A 17,521-nucleotide genomic window follows, 5' to 3' on the forward strand; every position below is an offset into this window, starting at 1 on the left:
CTCAAAGGGCTAATGGGTAACCTCATTGTAGGTGTAGCAGTACCCACCTGTTTGATGCGGTCCCAGTTGGACTTGGCCAGGTTAAAGCTGCAGGTAGTTGCCCCTGGCTCGTAGCCCACCACACACAGCTTGGTCAGGGGGGTGAAGCCTTCTGCCCGCACCGTCACACGGTACTCACCTGGGTTCAACAAGCGCCAGTAGTCCCCTGTTACAGCTGTGGAGGGAGGAGAGGGGTTAGACTGCACATTCAGTGAGGATAGCAGGCTCCTGGAGTGCTCACCTCCCTACCACTGAGGAAGTACAGCTCCCGCTCAGCCCAGTCAAAACTGTTCGCTGCTCTGGCCCCCCAATGGTGGAACAAACTCCCTCACGACGCCAGGACAGCGGAGTCAATCACCACCTTCCGGAGACACCTGAAACCCCACCTCTTTAAGGAATACCTAGGATAGGATAAGTATTCCCTCTCTCCCCCCCCCTTTAATATTTAGATGCACTATTGTAAAGTGACTGTTCCACTGGATGTCATAAGGTGAATGCACCAATTTGTAAGTCGCTCTGGATAAGGGCGTCTGCTAAATGACTTAAATGTAATGTAAATGAGTGCTTTTGGTTTGTTCAGGGGCAAAGGGACAGCAGGCTGTTACCAATAGTGCTCACCTGAGGTTTCATGAATCTGCCAATATGGCGGTGCATGGCAACACTGATTTGTTAAGCAGTAATGCAGGAGGCAGTATGGGGTATGGCTGACACTGTACCCACCTGTAGTGACATCATGGTTGACCCCCTCTACAGACACTGTGGCATTAGTGATGGGGTTCCCCTCATTGTCTTTCACCACGCCCCTGATCCCACGATGTACCTGGGTGAAGTGAAAACCAGGGGTCAAAGGTTCACGGTCACTATACAGCCACTCCATGACTAGGTGTGTTTGGTAAATTGTGCGTGTGTGTGTGATTACCTGCTCCATGAAGGTGAGCATGGCCTCTCTGTTCTTCTCCCACTCAATGACCAGCTCACTCTGATGGGGGAACTTATCACAGCCCAGGAACATTGACAGCTCCAGACAGTTAGTGTGCAGGTAGCTGAAATCATTCATACCTGAGGACGGAGGAGGATGGGGGGGAGGGAGAGACAAAGGTAGCAATTATTGGCCACCAGAGAGTGGCATTGTCCTCAAAAGTGGGTACTTTACTATGATGACTGATTCATGTTTCATTACACGGTTTAACCTTGTTGAACTACTGAATGTAATGTTGACTAACAAATTCCTTATTGAACAGCAGACAACAATGTAAGGGAAAGGGATGTTGTCGGTTTGACTGTGTACTCACTTCCTGTGATGGGCTTCCACTTGGCGCGGTTGATGATTCCGACGCCGCCAGTGATGTCATCGCCATGACAGGAGCCGTGGGAAGTGTATGTCATGGACAGGTGAGTGGAGGCGTAGGAGATAGCCAACCACCTGATGGCCCCATACACACACACCCACACACACACACACACACTCAGATAGTCAGATATGTGGGATATTCTGATTGTTGACCTGTGGTTACCTTCAGGCTACACACCTGAAAAAGGAGGCGTCTGCCGTGGTCCTGGGTTCATCCTCAGGCTCTGCTTCCTGATGTCCCCCTCTGTCATCCTCTTCTTCCTCTTCTCTGTGGCCATAGCCATGCCCCCTCCACTCCTCCTCCAGCTCCCTGTTCTGCCGGTCCTCTTCCGGCTGCTGGTATCCCCTGTTCCAACGCTCCTCTTCTGGTTCCTGGTATCCTCTGTTCCATCGGTCCTCTTCCGGCTGCTGGTATCCCCTGTTCCAACGCTCCTCTTCTGGTTCCTGGTATCCCCTGTTCCGCCGGTCCTCTTCTGGTTCCTGGTATCCCCTGTTCCGCCGGTCCTCTTCTGGTTCCTGGTATCCCCTGTTCCGCCGGTCCTCTTCTGGTTCCTGGTATCCCCTGTTCCAACGCTCTTCTTCTGGTTCCTGGTATCCCCTGTTTCTATCATCATCCTCTGGCTCCTCACGGTCGTAGCCTCTATCCCAATCTGCCCCTCTGTCATACTCATCCTCGAACCTAGAAGAATGATTTAGATTTCGTTGATAGTTTATATGGTTTGCCATAAAGAGAGTGCAGGAAGAGAGATATTGGGAGAGAGCGAGAGAATGAGAGTGAGTGGGAGAGAGCGAGAGAATGAGAGTGAGTGGGAGAGAGCGAGAGAATGAGAGTGAGTGGGAGAGAGCGAGAGAATGAGAGTGAGTGGGAGAGAGCGAGAGAATGAGAGTGAGTGGGAGAGAGCGAGAGAATAAGAGTGGGAGAGAGCGAGAGAGTGAGTGAGTGGGAGAGAGCGAGAGAGTGAGAGTGAGTGGGAGAGAGCGAGAGAATGAGAGTGAGTGGGAGAGAGCGAGAGAATGAGAGTGAGTGGGAGAGAGCGAGAGAATGAGAGTGAGTGGGAGAGAGCGAGAGAATGAGAGTGAGTGGGAGAGAGCGAGAGAATGAGAGTGAGTGGGAGAGAGCGAGAGAATAAGAGTGGGAGAGAGCGAGAGAGTGAGAGTGTGTGGGAGAGAGCGAGAGAATGAGAGTGTGTGGGAGAGAGCGAGAGAATGAGAGTGAGTGGGAGAGAGCGAGAGAATAAGAGTGAGTGGGAGAGAGCGAGAGAATGAGAGTGAGTGGGAGAGAGCGAGAGAATGAGAGTGAGTGGGAGAGAGAGAATGAGAGTGAGTGGGAGAGAGCGAGAGAATGAGAGTGAGTGGGAGAGAGCGAGAGAATGAGAGTGAGTGGGAGAGAGCGAGAGAATGAGAGTGAGTGGGAGAGAGCGAGAGAATGAGAGTGAGTGGGAGAGAGCGAGAGAATGAGAGTGAGTGGGAGAGAGCGAGAGAATGAGAGTGGGAGGGAGAGAGCGAGAGAGTGAGAGTGAGTGGGAGAGAGCGAGAGAATGAGAGTGAGTGGGAGAGAGCGAGAGAATGAGAGTGAGTGGGAGAGAGCGAGAGAATGAGAGTGAGTGGGAGAGAGCGAGAGAATGAGAGTGAGTGGGAGAGAGCGAGAGAATGAGAGTGAGTGGGAGAGAGCGAGAGAATGAGAGTGAGTGGGAGAGAGCGAGAGAATGAGAGTGAGTGGGAGAGAGCGAGAGAATAAGAGTGGGAGAGAGCGAGAGAGTGAGAGTGTGTGGGAGAGAGCGAGAGAATGAGAGTGAGTGGGAGAGAGCGAGAGAATGAGAGTGAGTGGGAGAGAGCGAGAGAATAAGAGTGAGTGGGAGAGAGCGAGAGAATGAGAGTGAGTGGGAGAGAATGAGAGTGAGTGGGAGAGAGCGAGAGAATGAGAGTGAGTGGGAGAGAGCGAGAGAATGAGAGTGAGTGGGAGAGAGCGAGAGAGTGAGAGTGAGTGGGAGAGAGCGAGAGAATGAGAGTGAGTGGGAGAGAGCGAGAGAATGAGAGTGAGTGGGAGAGAGCGAGAGAATAAGAGTGAGTGGGAGAGAGAGAAAGAGGGAGAGAGAGAGGGTGGGAGTAGGCGAGAGAGAGGGAGAGTAAGTGCCTCGTACTGTCTCTTCTTGCGGCTGTGTGCCCGGTCTCTCTCGCTGGTGCTGGCGGCCTTGGTTAGGCGGTGGTTGTCGTAGGGGTAGGCCACTACCCTCTCCCCTCCCTGGAAGTTGGCCCCCAGTACAAACGGGTGGCTCTCCATCCATGAGATGATGGCTTGAGTCTCCACAGCTATCTGCAGGACAAGAAAAACAAACAGCAGCTGTCATATTGAGGCGATAGACAGAGAAATAGGACTTACTCGTACTCTGCTCTTCACACATCTACATTTATTTTCTCCCTCCTCTCCTGTCTTCATCCCCTCTCTTCCGCCCCTTCCTCTTCCCCATCCTCTCCCTCCCTTCACACACCTTGTCGTCCCCCACTGTGTCAGCAGGGATCTTGACATGGTGATTGGGGGTCAGTTTGGGCACCATACCCTTGTCCTCTGCCTCCCACAGAACACTGTTCAGGTCGGGGAAGTTGTGGAAGATGTCATGGCCGTCCTCCGTCCAGTGGCCTGTGGTCCAACCACTCAACTCTGAACCCTTTGGTGGCAATGGGACACAATGTTATGGAGAGAACCTGAAAGAACATCTTTACAGAACAATTTGCTTGAATGTGTCTAGTCTTGTCTTGTCTTGTTTAAAATATCTTCTCTTAGGAAAAATAAAGTTGGGTGCCAGACTGTTCCTGCATGCAACAATACTTGCCTACAGCAAGTTGGCTAAATCAGAAACTGTCTGGCACCTAACTTTATTTTTCTTTAAAGAAAAAAACATTTGTACCCTGGAAGAGTAAAGGAGGTACAGCCGGTAATACCACGTATAGTACCCAGTACTAACCACTATGAGGGCCTTCTCCTGTCCGTCAGGATTCAGAGAGGGCACCAGGTGGGTACGCATTCCCTCCACCAGGCGGCGCACTCTGGGGTTGCCGTCTCTGTACTCCTTACAAAGGTACTGCATCAGAAGAAGAACCATCTCCCGCCCTGTTGCCTCATTTCCATGGAGACCAGCCGTGTATCGGAACTCTGGCTCACCTAAGGGGGAAAAACACAGATCGTCATAGTCTTTCCATACTAAAGAGGACACAAGTACAGAGCTTTCTGTGAAAAAGACAGTATTTTTTTCTTCCCACCTATCTCATGTTCTGTGGGGTTGCCTGATATCACCATGGCCACGATGTCTAGTCCATTGGAGCTGCGGCCCAGGCTGTACATACTGGTGATGTTGGGACACTCCTCAGACACAGACTTCATCAGCTACAGTAGAGACACAGTGGAAAGCAGAGGTCACCAACCCTGGTTCTGGAGACCTACAGTCTGTGCAGGACTTCGTTACAGTCAAACACATCTGATTTTAACCAATCATCAGTGTCAAGACCGTGTGGAAGTCATTTGTAACATTAGACCTGAATCCAGTTCATGAAGGTGGTAGTCATCACCATCTCACCGTGACCATATCTGAGTAGTTGTGATGTCTGAAGTCCAGGTACTGGACTGGAGTCACCTCATTCTGCAACCTCTGGTAGGCACTGGTGGGGTCTGAGGAGACAGAAACACACAGCATGAGTGTTTGTGTGTGAGTGTGTTGGTGTGTGTGTGTGTGTGACTCACCAGGCAGTGGGCATCCCAGCACCTCCAGCCTCATACAGCAACTGCCGTTCCAGCTCTGAGGGATGACTCTGATGTAGCGAGCTAGTATGGGCTCAGCTAACTGATTCAGCACTGGGGTGTCCTTATCAGAGTTACCAAAGAACAACTGGAGAGAGAGAGAGGAGAAGAGAGAGAATGAGAGCGAGAGAAAGGAAGAGAGATAGCGAGAGGGAGAGGAGATAAGAGAGAGAGTGGCGGTAAGAGATGGAGAGAGAGAGAAAGGAAGAGAGATAGCGAGAGGGAGAGATAAGAAGAGAGAGAGAGGAGGTAAGAGGTAAAGAGAGAGAGAGAGTGGCGGTAAGAGATGGAGAGAGAGAGAAATATAGGACTCAATGGCCAGACGCAGTAAACATTTACACCCCATGAAGAGAGGATAAGAATGAACCCTGCTTGGGAGCAAAGCTGACAAAAGCCTCATTTGAAACAGTGTAGCTGTGAGGCTAACAGACTCACCCAGTCAGAGTAACCGTCATTCATGGTTGTCCATTCTCTGCTGTCATTACTGAATTGCACATAGTACGATGTGACAAAGTCACTCCTGGAACACAAAGTTTAGTCACCATTTTATTTAAATCTCTGTAGATAAAACATGCGCTTACGTGTGTGTGTGTCTTACTCATTGCGTGAGTCTCGTCCTTGTGTTATGATCCCAGTAAACTCTGTTACTTTGCGAGCGTCAATCTCAAACCAGTGAATGTTGTCCCCTTGGTTAGGACACCACGCCCCACCATGCATGTCGTCCTCATCCTCTGAAGCCTGAAAACCATACCGTTTTAGAGATTAGGGGATGAGGGGTTACCCTCAGGGTTCTTGTGTGAGGGGTTACCCTCAGGGTTCATGTGTGAGAGTTTACCCTCAGGGTTAGGGTTCATGTGTGAGGGGTTACCCTCAAGATTCATGTGTGAGGTGTTACCCCCAAGGTTAGGGTTCATGTGTGAGGGGTTACCCTCAATATTCATGTGTGAGGTGTTACCCCCACGGTTAGGGTTCAAGTGTGAGGGGTTGCCCTCAGGGTTAATGTGTGGGAGGTTACCCTCAGGGTTCATGTGTGAGGGGTTACCCTCAGGGTTAATGTGTGAGGGGTTACCCTCAGGGTTAATGTGTGAGGGGTTACCCTCAGGGTTCATGTGTGAGAGTTTACCCTCAGGGTTAGGGTTCATGTGTGAGGGGTTACCCTCAAAGTTCATGTGTGAGGTGTTACCCCCAAGGTTAGGGTTCATGTGTGAGGGGTTACCCTCAAGGTTCATGTGTGAGGTGTTACCCCCAAGGTTAGGGTTCATGTGTGAGGGGTTACCCTCAATATTCACGTGTGAGGTGTTACCCCCACGGTTAGGGTTCAAGTGTGAGGGGTTGCCCTCAGGGTTAATGTGTGAGAGGTTACCCTCAGGGTTCATGTGAGGGGTTACCCTCAGGGTTAATGTGTGAGGGGTTACCCTCAGGGTTAATGTGTGAGGGGTTACCCTCAGGGTTAATGTGTGAGGGGTTGCCCTCAGGGTTAATGTGTGAGGGGTTGCCCTCAGGGTTAATGTGTGAGGGGTTGCCCTCAGGGTTCATGTGTGAGGGGTTGCCCTCAGGGTTCATGTGTGAGGGGTTACCCTCAGGGTTCATGTGTGAGGGGTTACCCTCAGGGTTCATGTGTGAGAGTTTACCCTCAGGGTTAGGGTTCATGTGTGAGGGGTTACCCCCAAGGTTAGGGTTCATGTGTGAGGGGTTACCCTCAGGGTTCATGTGTGAGGGGTTACCCTCAGGGTTCATGTGTGAGGGGTTACCCTCAAGATTCATGTGTGAGGAGTTACCCCCATGGTTAGGGTTCAAGTGTGAGGGGTTGCCCTCAGGGTTCATGAGTGAGGGGCTACCCTCAGGGTTCATGTGTGAGGGGTTACCCTCAGGGTTCATGTGTGAGGGGTTACCCTCAGGGTTCATGTGTGAGGGGTTACCCTCAGGGTTCATGTGTGAGGGGTTACCCTCAGGGTTCATGTGTGAGGGGTTACCCTCAAAGTTCATGTGTGAGGTGTTACCCCCAAGGTTAGGGTTCATGTGTGAGGGGTTACCCTCAAGGTTCATGTGTGAGGTGTTACCCCAAGGTTAGGGTTCATGTGTGAGGGGTTACCCTCAATATTGTGTTACCCCCACGGTTAGGGTTCAAGTGTGAGGGGTTGCCCTCAGGGTTAATGTGTGAGAGGTTACCCTCAGGGTTCATGTGAGGGGTTACCCTCAGGGTTAATGTGTGAGGGGTTACCCTCAGGGTTCATGTGTGAGGGGTTACCCTCAGGGTTAATGTGTGAGGGGTTGCCCTCAGGGTTAATGTGTGAGGGGTTGCCCTCAGGGTTAATGTGTGAGGGGTTGCCCTCAGGGTTCATGTGTGAGGGGTTGCCCTCAGGGTTCATGTGTGAGGGGTTACCCTCAGGGTTCATGTGTGAGGGGTTACCCTCAGGGTTCACGTGTGAGAGTTTACCCTCAGGGTTAGGGTTCATGTGTGAGGGGTTACCCCCAAGGTTAGGGTTCATGTGTGAGGGGTTACCCTCAGGGTTCATGTGTGAGGGGTTACCCTCAGGGTTCATGTGTGAGGGGTTACCCTCAAGATTCATGTGTGAGGTGTTACCCCCATGGTTAGGGTTCAAGTGTGAGGGGTTGCCCTCAGGGTTCATGAGTGAGGGGCTACCCTCAGGGTTCATGTGTGAGGGGTTACCCTCAGGGTTCATGTGTGAGGGGTTACCCTCAGGGTTCATGTGTGAGGGGTTACCCTCAGGGTTCATGTGTGAGGGGTTACCCTCAGGGTTCATGTGTGAGGGGTTACCCTCAGGGTTCATGTGTGAGGGGTTACCCTCAGGGTTCATGTGTGAGGGGTTAGTGTGTATGGGTTAAGGATGAGGGTTACCTGCATGTTGAGCCGTGCCCTGCCCTGGCTGTAACGGTGGTGAGACATGGAGGAGGCCAGCAGCTGGTCTGATTCTATCCTGTGAGACTCCATACCCAGGGGAGGACACTCTGCCACCAGGGGAAAACATCTGTCACACACACTTCACAAACGTTTCCTAACCACACTGGAAAACATCATGAGGTATGCTAATGGTTTCTGGAAACTGATTATCTCAAATAAATTGAAGTATTAAACTAGTCAGATTACAAAAAATGTGAATATGTAGATGACATTGAGATGATAAAGGTATTTTTGTAATTGGATGGTAGTAGTTGACTTACTTTTGGGCTCTTTGAATACGGGTGGTCTCTTCTTGGCTTTTTCCCTATCTTCCTCCTCCCTCCTCTGCTGAGCTCTCTCTGTTAAAGAGCACCCATAGTCAATCACTAACTACCATTCCAGTAATCGATTGTGTGTGTGCGTGCATGAGCTCGTGAAGAGTGTTGGGCCAGTAACTTAAAGGTTGCTTCTTCCCAGAGCCAAAGAAGCAACCTTTCAGTTAGGTAAATGCAGTATATCTGGCATCCCTTTACTGGTTAATCACACACCCTGGAAATCCCACACTGAAAATGCATTATATCAGTCATCCCTTTACTGGTTAATCCCACACTGAAACGCAGTATATCTGGCATCCCTTTACTGGTTAATCCCACACCCTGGCTATCCCACACCCTGGCTATCCCACACAGACAAATGTTCCATATTATGATTATACAGTTCCTGTGGTTCTAACATGGTCACAGTGCACGAGGTACAGAAAGAGACCGGAACATGTGGCAACAGCTGTTGGTTAGATCTCTGCCTTCCTTCTCTAACCGGGACTCTATGCTCCTCTGTTTCTATCCCTTGTTTTTTTCTCTCTTTTCATTCATATTCCCTGTTAGTACTGTAACCTCTCTTGGCTGGCCCATCCCTCCCTCTTTCTTTGCTCCACTCCAGCTCTTAAATAATTCAAACCGTACAGGTTACCACTATACCCCAGGCCTTTCTTCCCTGTCATCCTTCCTTCACAACACATTTCTACGGTTGAGATTTGTCCCGTTCTGGAGAGGATTAACTTTTGTCCCTCGTCTGCAAGTCATAGCAAGTGAAGCCCAGGCAGAGACTAACATCTGTGTTTTCGTTCTTTTGGCTTTAATTGGAACCATGAACCACATGGGACTGATAAACCTCCTGTACATGAATCTGTGAGTAACATGACAAGTTCTATCTGTGTGTCATATGTTCTTCTGATTGTCTGAGAGCTTTGACAGTACAACGTTTGGCATTGCAGTGTTACTAAGTTTTACTTGTTGCAATGTGTGGATGTTTTACCTCCCTTCATTGAATGCACTGAATGTTAGCCGCTCTGCATAAGAATTACCAAAGATATTTAGTCTTACGGCTAAATGACCAAAATGTAAACGTAGTGTCAAATATTACTGTATGATGGGAAGTATCCACAACCTAGGACAGATGGACGGACAGACGGACAGATAGACCACAGTCATTCAGATCATAATGGAACAGACAGACAGACCACAGATCAGATCATACCTCTGTCCTCTCTCTCCTTTTCTTTCCTTTGTCTTTCCCTCTCCTCCTCCTCCTCCTGTTTTTTTGCTGTAGTAAACAAAGGAGTGAAAAACTTCAATGGGTGAATCCATTTTCCCCACCTCCCCATGTTTCAGATGTGAAACATTCAAAACGTTGCAGATAGAATCCCAACAGCTGTCATGATTCCCTATTCTACCTGACAGATAATCCATCACAACAGGTGTGAACAAAGCATTCTTCAACTTTTTCCCCTCTTCCCTTTCTTCATGTTTGCCACATAACCATAAACATACGTGTTTGAAGAAAGGATCAATTCCATTACTTAGCTCATTTTGCAGTTTGTAACTTCAGCTGGCAAAGTCTCGCTAAACCCAAATTTATGAAGAAGATAACAGACCATGTAATTGAAACAGTCTGACAATTATACACGTCTCTTGTTCATTCTTGTGGGGAATGAGAGCGTGTAGGCCCATTACTTTGACTCTGTGGTAGCGGTCCAATTCTTTATGGTGTCTATCTAATCTTTAATTTACTGCAGGGTCCCAATGAAATGAAAAACAGATTTCTATTGGAGATTTGGCCATGGGTTAATGTTAGTTCATTTCATGTGTGTGTGTGTGTGTGTGTGTGTGCGTGTGTGTACATACTCTCTCCACCACTATATCCATAGTCATACTCCTCGTACCATGGACTTTCATGGGTAGGTGGTGGTGTAATAGAATCCTCTGTATCAGAGGGAGAAACACAACGTTAGAACAGTCTTAGTATACTGTATCAGAGGGAGAAACACAACGTTAGAACAGTCTTAGTATACTGTATCAGAGGGAGAAACACAACACTAGAACAGTCTTAGTATACTGTATCAGAGGGAGAAACACAACGTTAGAACAGTCTTAGTATACTGTATCAGAGGGAGAAACACAACGTTAGAACAGTCTTAGTATACTGTATCAGAGGGAGAAACACAACGTTAGAACAGTCTTAGTATACTGTATCAGAGGGAGAAACACAACGCTAGAACAGTCTTAGTATACTGTATCAGAGGGAGAAACACAACACTAGAACAGTCTTAGTATACTGTATCAGAGGGAGAAACACAACACTAGAACAGTCTTAGTATACTGTATCAGAGGGAGAAACACAACACTAGAACAGTCTTAGTATACTGTATCAGAGGGAGAAACACAACGTTAGAACAGTCTTAGTATACTGTATCAGAGGGAGAAACACAACGTTAGAACAGTCTTAGTATACTGTATCAGAGGGAGAAACACAACACTAGAACAGTCTTAGTATACTGTATCAGAAACACAACGTTAGAACAGTCTTAGTATAGTATCAGAGGGAGAAAGAACAGTCTTAGTATACACAACAACGTTAGAACAGTCTTAGTATACTGTATCAGAGGGAGAAACACAACTTTAGAACAGTCTTAGTATACTGTATCAGAGGGAGAAACACAACGTTAGAACAGTCTTAGTATACTGTATCAGAGGGAGAAACACAACGTTAGAACAGTCTTAGTATACTGTATCAGAGGGGGAAAACACAACATTAGAACAGTCTTAGTATTCTGTAGCCTGGGTAACACATTGTTTCTGCATTGATTCAACAGGACTACCCCACTGGGCACAAACTGTTTGAATCAATGTTGTTTCCATGTCATTTCTGCAGTGGAAAACTGATTGAATTTGCAAAAAGTCATCAACTTAAGAAATTTTGAGAATGTTTTGTCTTTTTTTCACCCAACTTTTAACCTACTATAAATCAAATGACAGGGTTTTATTGATTTCACATTGAATTAACGTTAGTTGACAACTCATTCAAATGCAAATCAAAACTAGACATTGAACTGACGCATGTGCACAGTGGGACAGAACTGCCCTGGCAAAACCACAAGTTGACTCCAGCAGAAACCTGTTTGGTAGTACTGTTCTCTTTTTACTTAACAACATGACACAGACTCTCTTTGGTTTTATGTGTGCTTTCCAACGCTCTCTGTAGCTACGGCTATTTAACTAAAGGCCTTGATAATGCAGTAATCTTCCAATACAGTGATGTTCAAATTTCTGCAGCCACAACAGACGCTCTCTGTTTGGACCAACGTAAAGCTAGTGTAACTCACTGCTTGTTATTTGCCTAGTTAAATGTTTAATTTACATTTACAAGGAATATAACAGAGCAACCATCTTGTGAAAGGCTTCTCGATCAAAAACAAAACCATGAAAAGCCTTTGATTGTGTGGAACTAAACTCTCACCCACTCACTCTCATTTAAAAGAACAGCTATGATCTAGCTAGCCTGATGTGATTCCCTGGAGTTAGAGGACGGTTGATCATATCCCACACTAAAACACGGGTTGTCTTTCATTCTTAGAAAGGAGGAACAACAGCAATACACTGTGGCTCTCAAAGCAGTGACTGATTGACTGAGATATATTTACAGTCCGTATTGATTGATTGATTTAATTATGTAAGTTACCTGTGACAGCGTAGCTCAAGTCATCTTTCTCTGTGGGGACGACCTCTTTACCGTCAGGGAAAGGAAGATTCTCGGGCACCTCATCTGTTATTGGAGAACAGAGAGAGTGAGAGTTAGAGAATGAGAGAGTGTGATAGTGAGTGAGAGAATGAGAGAGTAAGAGATTGAGAGAGCGAGATATTGAGAGAATGAGAGCGAGAGAGAGAGTGAAAGTGTGAGAGAATGAAAAAGAGAAGAGAGAAAGAAAGGAGTGCAAGATTGAAGAGAGTGAGATAGAAGAGGAAGATGAGTCAGGAAGAAAGGAAGGAGATGGATGATGAAGTACGAGTAGGGCGCAAGAAGAAAAACGAGAACGGAGAGAGATGGAGTGATATGGTGACAGAAATAGAGGATGAGAACGGAGAGAGACGATGGAGTGATATGGTGAGAGAAATAGAGGATGAGAACGGAGAGAGACTATGGAGTGATATGGTGAGAGAAATAGAGGATGAGAATGGAAAGAGATGGTGGAGTGATATGGTGAGAGAAATAGAGGATGAGAACGGAGAAAGACTATGGAGTGATATGGTGAGAGAAATAGAGGATGAGAATGGAAAGAGATGGTGGAGTGATATGGTGAGAGAAATAGAGGGGTACTGGAGAGTAAGATACTGTAGGAGTGGAAATATGGAGCAATGGTAGAGTAAAATAGTAGTGGAAATATGGAGCAATGGTAGAGTAAAATAGTAGTGGAAATATGGACACAGTAACGTAATCAAAACTTGTAACTTTCACACAAAGTACAGATGAGCTGAGCTTAGCTATGAATGTCACTGACAGACCTTCATATGAGATGATCTTTCCATCATCTGATTTAAAACTCATTGGTTAAAGCAGCATTTCTCAAACTCGGTACTCTGGACTCCAAGGGGCGGAAGTTTTGGTTTTTGCCCTAATACTACACAGCTGATTCAAATGATCAAAGCTGGATGATTAGTTTATTATTTTAATTAGCTGCGTAGTGCTGGGGCAAAAACCAAAACGTGCTCACCTTGGGGTCCCGAGGACCGAGTTTGGGAAACCCTGGGTTAAAGACTCCAGGTGGTTTGATATAGAGAGGAGCTGGAGAAGAAATGTACAAATAGTTCAGTATGTGCTGTTATAAACTTATAAACGAATAGCTAGTATGTAAAATACTTTACTAACTACTTGGAAATTACTATTCAAGTTATTTCGAAAAGACATTTTACTGTTGTTGGTACCTTTATCCCATTCATCCATTCATCCATCTAGTCAGTTAGTCAGTCATTGTCAGTCATTTTAGGAAACTGAGGTTTAAACATACATTTGGCTTCCCAGTAGTCTTCATCTCCCGTGTCCACCTCTCCATCCACCACAAGAGGGGGGGATGTGGCCGTCGGGTCCTCTCCCTTCCAATAGTCATCTTCTGGGTCGACCACTGGGCCTGCAGGCTCCTCCTCCTCTCCCTTCCAGAAGTCATCCTCTGAGTCAGTCTCTGGGGTGGCTGGCATATCATCATCAGGGTTCCAGTACTCATCCTCTGAGTCAGTCTCTGGGGTGGCTGGCTTATCATCATCAGGGTTCCAGTACTCATCCTCTGAGTCAGTCAGGGTTCTAGGGGTGGCTGGCTTATCATCATCAGGGTTCCAGTAGTCATCCTCTGAGTCAGTCTCTGGGGTGGCTGGCTTATCATCATCAGGGTTCCAGTACTCATCCTCTGAGTCAGTCTCTGGGGTGGCTGGCTTATTATCATCAGGGTTCCAGTAGTCATCCTCTGAGTCAGTCTCTGGGGTGGCTGGCTTATCATCATCAGGGTTCCAGTAGTCATCCTCTGAGTCAGTCTCTGGGGTGGCTGGCTTATCATCATCAGGGTTCCAGTACTCATCCTCTGAGTCAGTCTCTGGGGTGGCTGGCTTATCATCATCAGGGTTCCAGTAGTCATCCTCTGAGTCAGTCTCTGGGGTGGCTGGCTTATCATCATCAGGGTTCCAGTAGTCATCCTCTGTCAGAGGGACACAGGACAGTAGATGTAACATTATTATTGTGGAGAAAATCCATATACTTATCAATGGTACAAATAAGATCAACATTTTGATTGGTATTAGAACACTGAGGCACCAGCTCAGCCCAAACATCTTAGCACTCACAAATGACAAATCATTGTATAGTTAATTTACCAATTCTAGTCTGTCTTAAAGAACCAGTGAGGTCAAAAACGAGATTTTCTGTGTTTCATATATACAGTATTTACACACTGAAGTTGGAATAATACAGTGAAATTGTGAAAATGACAATAATACCCTTTAGCGTTAGAGCTGTTTATAAAGATAGCCTGAAATTTTAGCCTGTTTAGGTGGGATGGAGTTTTTGCTTGCCTGGTGACCAGGCTGCAAATTAGTTAATAAACCAATAAGAGTTCCAAACCTCTCTGCCAATAACAGCTAATCGTCAGTTTTCCCCTCTCCACTCAGAACACTCCCAGGCAGTCCTAGCAAAATTCTTGCTTGAGAAATTGCTCTTTACTTAAGAAGCTGTTTTTTGTTAATTTTTTTTCAAATTTTTAATGAAAATAATCACAGTAAGGTACTTAATTGTTACCCAGAAATGATTTGATACTGAGATGAAAACAGCTGCATTGGACCTTTAACTAGAGTGGTGTGTAACTAAATTACCTGGCTCTGTGTACACCTCTGTGGTAGTGGTCGGTGGTAGTGTGGTAGTTGTCGGTGGTGGAGTTGTTGGTGCTTTGCCGCGGCGGCCTCCCTTGTCCTTCAGCTTTTTGTCTGCTTTAGACTCCTTGTTCTTCTTGTCCTTCTTACCCTTTTTTTTCTTCCCTTTGCCCTCCTCCTCCTCTGGGGCTCTCCTGACCCGGGCTTGGAGATGGACGAAGAAGCAAAGGAAAGTGAATAAACTCGATCATGTTGACCCCTGAGGGCCCAATAGGAGGCCTTACAGCTCCTACCAGATATGTATATTGCTCTGGATGAGAGCGTCTGCTAAATTACTCAATTGTAAATGTAATGTAAATGTTGAAATTGAGAGGGCGATATGGCATTCAAACAACGGCTTTAAATCAACACCAACTTTCTGCAATTGAAACAGAATGATGAGAGAGCGAGGGACGGAGAGAGACAGACAGACAGACAGAGATCCCGGTCCAGACATGTGAACCGGGAAGTGGGTCTGCCAGACAGCATCACTAGCAGGGGGCACCGCTGAGCTAACGTCTGGCAGACAGGCTGTGTGTGTGTGTGTGTGTGTGTGTGTGTGTGTGTGTGTGTGTGTGTGTGTGTGTGTGTGTGTGTGTGTGTGTGTGTGTGGCGGGGGGGGAGATGACTGTGTCCTGTGCAGAAGAAAGCCTCCTCTGTTCTATCTACAAAAAAGGTTTGGGGTAGTTTCCCCTTTTTTCCCCCAATTTCGTGACATCCAATTGGTAGTTAGTCTTGTCCCATCACTGAAACTCCCCTACTGACTTGGGCCAGGCAAAGGTCGAGAGCCATGCGTCCTCTGAAACACAACCCTGCCAAGCCGCACTGCTTCTTGACACGTTGCTCACTTAACCCTGAAGCCAGCCGCACCAATGTGTCGGAGGAATCACCATCCAGTTGGCGACCAAAGTCAGCTTGGAGTCGCTAGAGCATGATAAGACAAGGAAATCCCAGGCCAGCCAAAACCTGCCCTAACCCGGACAACGCTGGGCCAATTGTGCTCTGCTTCATGGGTCTCCCAGTCAGGGCCAGTTGTGACACAGCCTGGGATCGAACCCGGGCCTGTAGTGACACCTCAAACACTGCAATGCAGTTCCTTAGACTGCTGTGCCACTCGGGAGGCCCGGGACACACAAACACATACACGTACACACAGACAAACCTCAAGAAGAGGAACTATAGCGACATCGTCATACTCATGGTCAAGGAGATCTGGGCTTATCTAAGTGTTACCACATGATGTCCCATTTAAATATTCCAAAATCACATACTAGGACTGTAGGCTTCTATTTGATGTGGAATGGATAATGAAGCTGTTCTTCTTTCTGGCCTTTCCTCTGAATGAACATATTTACAGCATTGTGCATGTTATGAATAATATGTGGATGTAAATATCCTCTTGTGCTGCTTATGGTTCTGCCTCAATCGCCACTGGAAGGCATTGTATTGTATGGTATTGTAATGTAACATATTGGGAAGCAAAAAGTTGTGTAAATCCAGAAGTCAGTGGAGCCTCATTGGCATTTCACTATCTCTCTTCATGGCTGTCTGAATATCAGTGCCAGTGACATAACTGTGGAACGGCGATGTCTTCATGGAAAATATTCCTCTCCATTAGTAAACTCAGTCAAACTGTAATGACATGCTGTTAGGGCATTATCAACATTGTCCCGTCTGACTCTGTGTGGTTGGTCATTCTCATATCTTCTCAATGGTGGACAAATAGGTATAACAGTAGTAGCAACTATCCCATAGCACACTACAAACTATGTAACAATGTCTACCTACTGTACAACATACACTGAACAAAAAAATGGACGCAACATGTTAAGTGTTGGTTCCATGTTTCATGAGCTGAAATAAAGATTTCCATACGCACAAAAAGCTTATTTCTCTAAAATGTTGTGCACAAATTTGTTTACGTCCTTGCTAGTAAGCAATTGTCCTTTGCCAAGATAATCCATCCATATGGCATATTAAGCTGATTAAACAGCATGATCTCCACACAGGTGTAACTTGTGCTGGGGACAATAGAAGGCCACTCTAATTTTTAATTTTTTACCTAACAATAAAAATTGAAATTTTAAACAATGGGTTAACTGCCTTGTTCAGGGGCAGAAGAACAGATGTTTTACCTTGTCTGCTTGGGATCCGATCTTGCAATCTTTCAGTTACTAGTCCAACACTCTAACCACTAGGCTACCTGCCGACCCAGTTTTGTCACACAACACAATGACACAGATGTCTCAAGTTTTGCGAGAGCGTGCAATTGGCATGCTGACTGCAGGAATGTCCACCAGAGCTGTTGCCAGAGACTTGAATGTTAATGTCTCTACCATAAGCTGCCTCCAACGTTGTTTTAGAGAATTTCGCAGTGTCCAACTGCAGACCACGTATTCCCAGGGCCGGTCCCGGCCATTCTGCCGCCCTAGGCAAGCCTATAAAAAAATTGCCTTCCCATGCAAAACTAGAACAGTCCCAGTAAACAAAATAACATTGAAAAGACATCTAAAATAGTATTTTCCAGACATTGAAGTTAGGTTCAATTTACGTTCTGAATGAAAGGTGAAAATGTGTTTTTTTTCCGGACATTGAAAATATGCATTTTCCAGACGTTGAAATCAACATAATTTTTGGTTCTGAATAAAAGTTGAAAAGACGTCATTTAGAAACGTCTATGTTTGGACAAAATCAAGGCCGGTCCAGACAGG

The 17,521-nt window shown here is 46.7% G+C and overlaps 1 protein-coding gene across 1 annotated transcript in view; it reads right to left on the reverse strand.

Moving 5' to 3' along the window:
- LOC124034934 (inactive carboxypeptidase-like protein X2) overlaps positions 1-17,521 on the reverse strand; it is a 30,552-nt gene that overhangs the window by 1,182 nt on the left and 11,849 nt on the right. The window contains exons 2-21 of the mRNA XM_046348328.1: positions 14,775-14,975; positions 13,427-14,104; positions 12,103-12,186; positions 10,269-10,346; positions 9,622-9,687; positions 8,367-8,444; positions 8,044-8,153; positions 5,782-5,921; positions 5,619-5,703; positions 5,127-5,271; positions 4,963-5,054; positions 4,649-4,772; positions 4,354-4,550; positions 3,880-4,056; positions 3,532-3,704; positions 1,569-2,069; positions 1,332-1,462; positions 959-1,098; positions 760-859; positions 48-214 (exon numbers count right to left, since the gene is read on the reverse strand). Coding sequence (XP_046204284.1) covers positions 48-214; positions 760-859; positions 959-1,098; positions 1,332-1,462; positions 1,569-2,069; positions 3,532-3,704; positions 3,880-4,056; positions 4,354-4,550; positions 4,649-4,772; positions 4,963-5,054; positions 5,127-5,271; positions 5,619-5,703; positions 5,782-5,921; positions 8,044-8,153; positions 8,367-8,444; positions 9,622-9,687; positions 10,269-10,346; positions 12,103-12,186; positions 13,427-14,104; positions 14,775-14,975 — 3,467 coding nt within the window. The remainder of the gene's footprint in view (positions 1-47; positions 215-759; positions 860-958; positions 1,099-1,331; positions 1,463-1,568; positions 2,070-3,531; positions 3,705-3,879; positions 4,057-4,353; positions 4,551-4,648; positions 4,773-4,962; positions 5,055-5,126; positions 5,272-5,618; positions 5,704-5,781; positions 5,922-8,043; positions 8,154-8,366; positions 8,445-9,621; positions 9,688-10,268; positions 10,347-12,102; positions 12,187-13,426; positions 14,105-14,774; positions 14,976-17,521) is intronic.

The sequence above is a fragment of the Oncorhynchus gorbuscha genome, linkage group LG05, assembly GCF_021184085.1.
Source record: "Oncorhynchus gorbuscha isolate QuinsamMale2020 ecotype Even-year linkage group LG05, OgorEven_v1.0, whole genome shotgun sequence".
Lineage (NCBI taxonomy): Eukaryota > Metazoa > Chordata > Actinopteri > Salmoniformes > Salmonidae > Oncorhynchus > Oncorhynchus gorbuscha.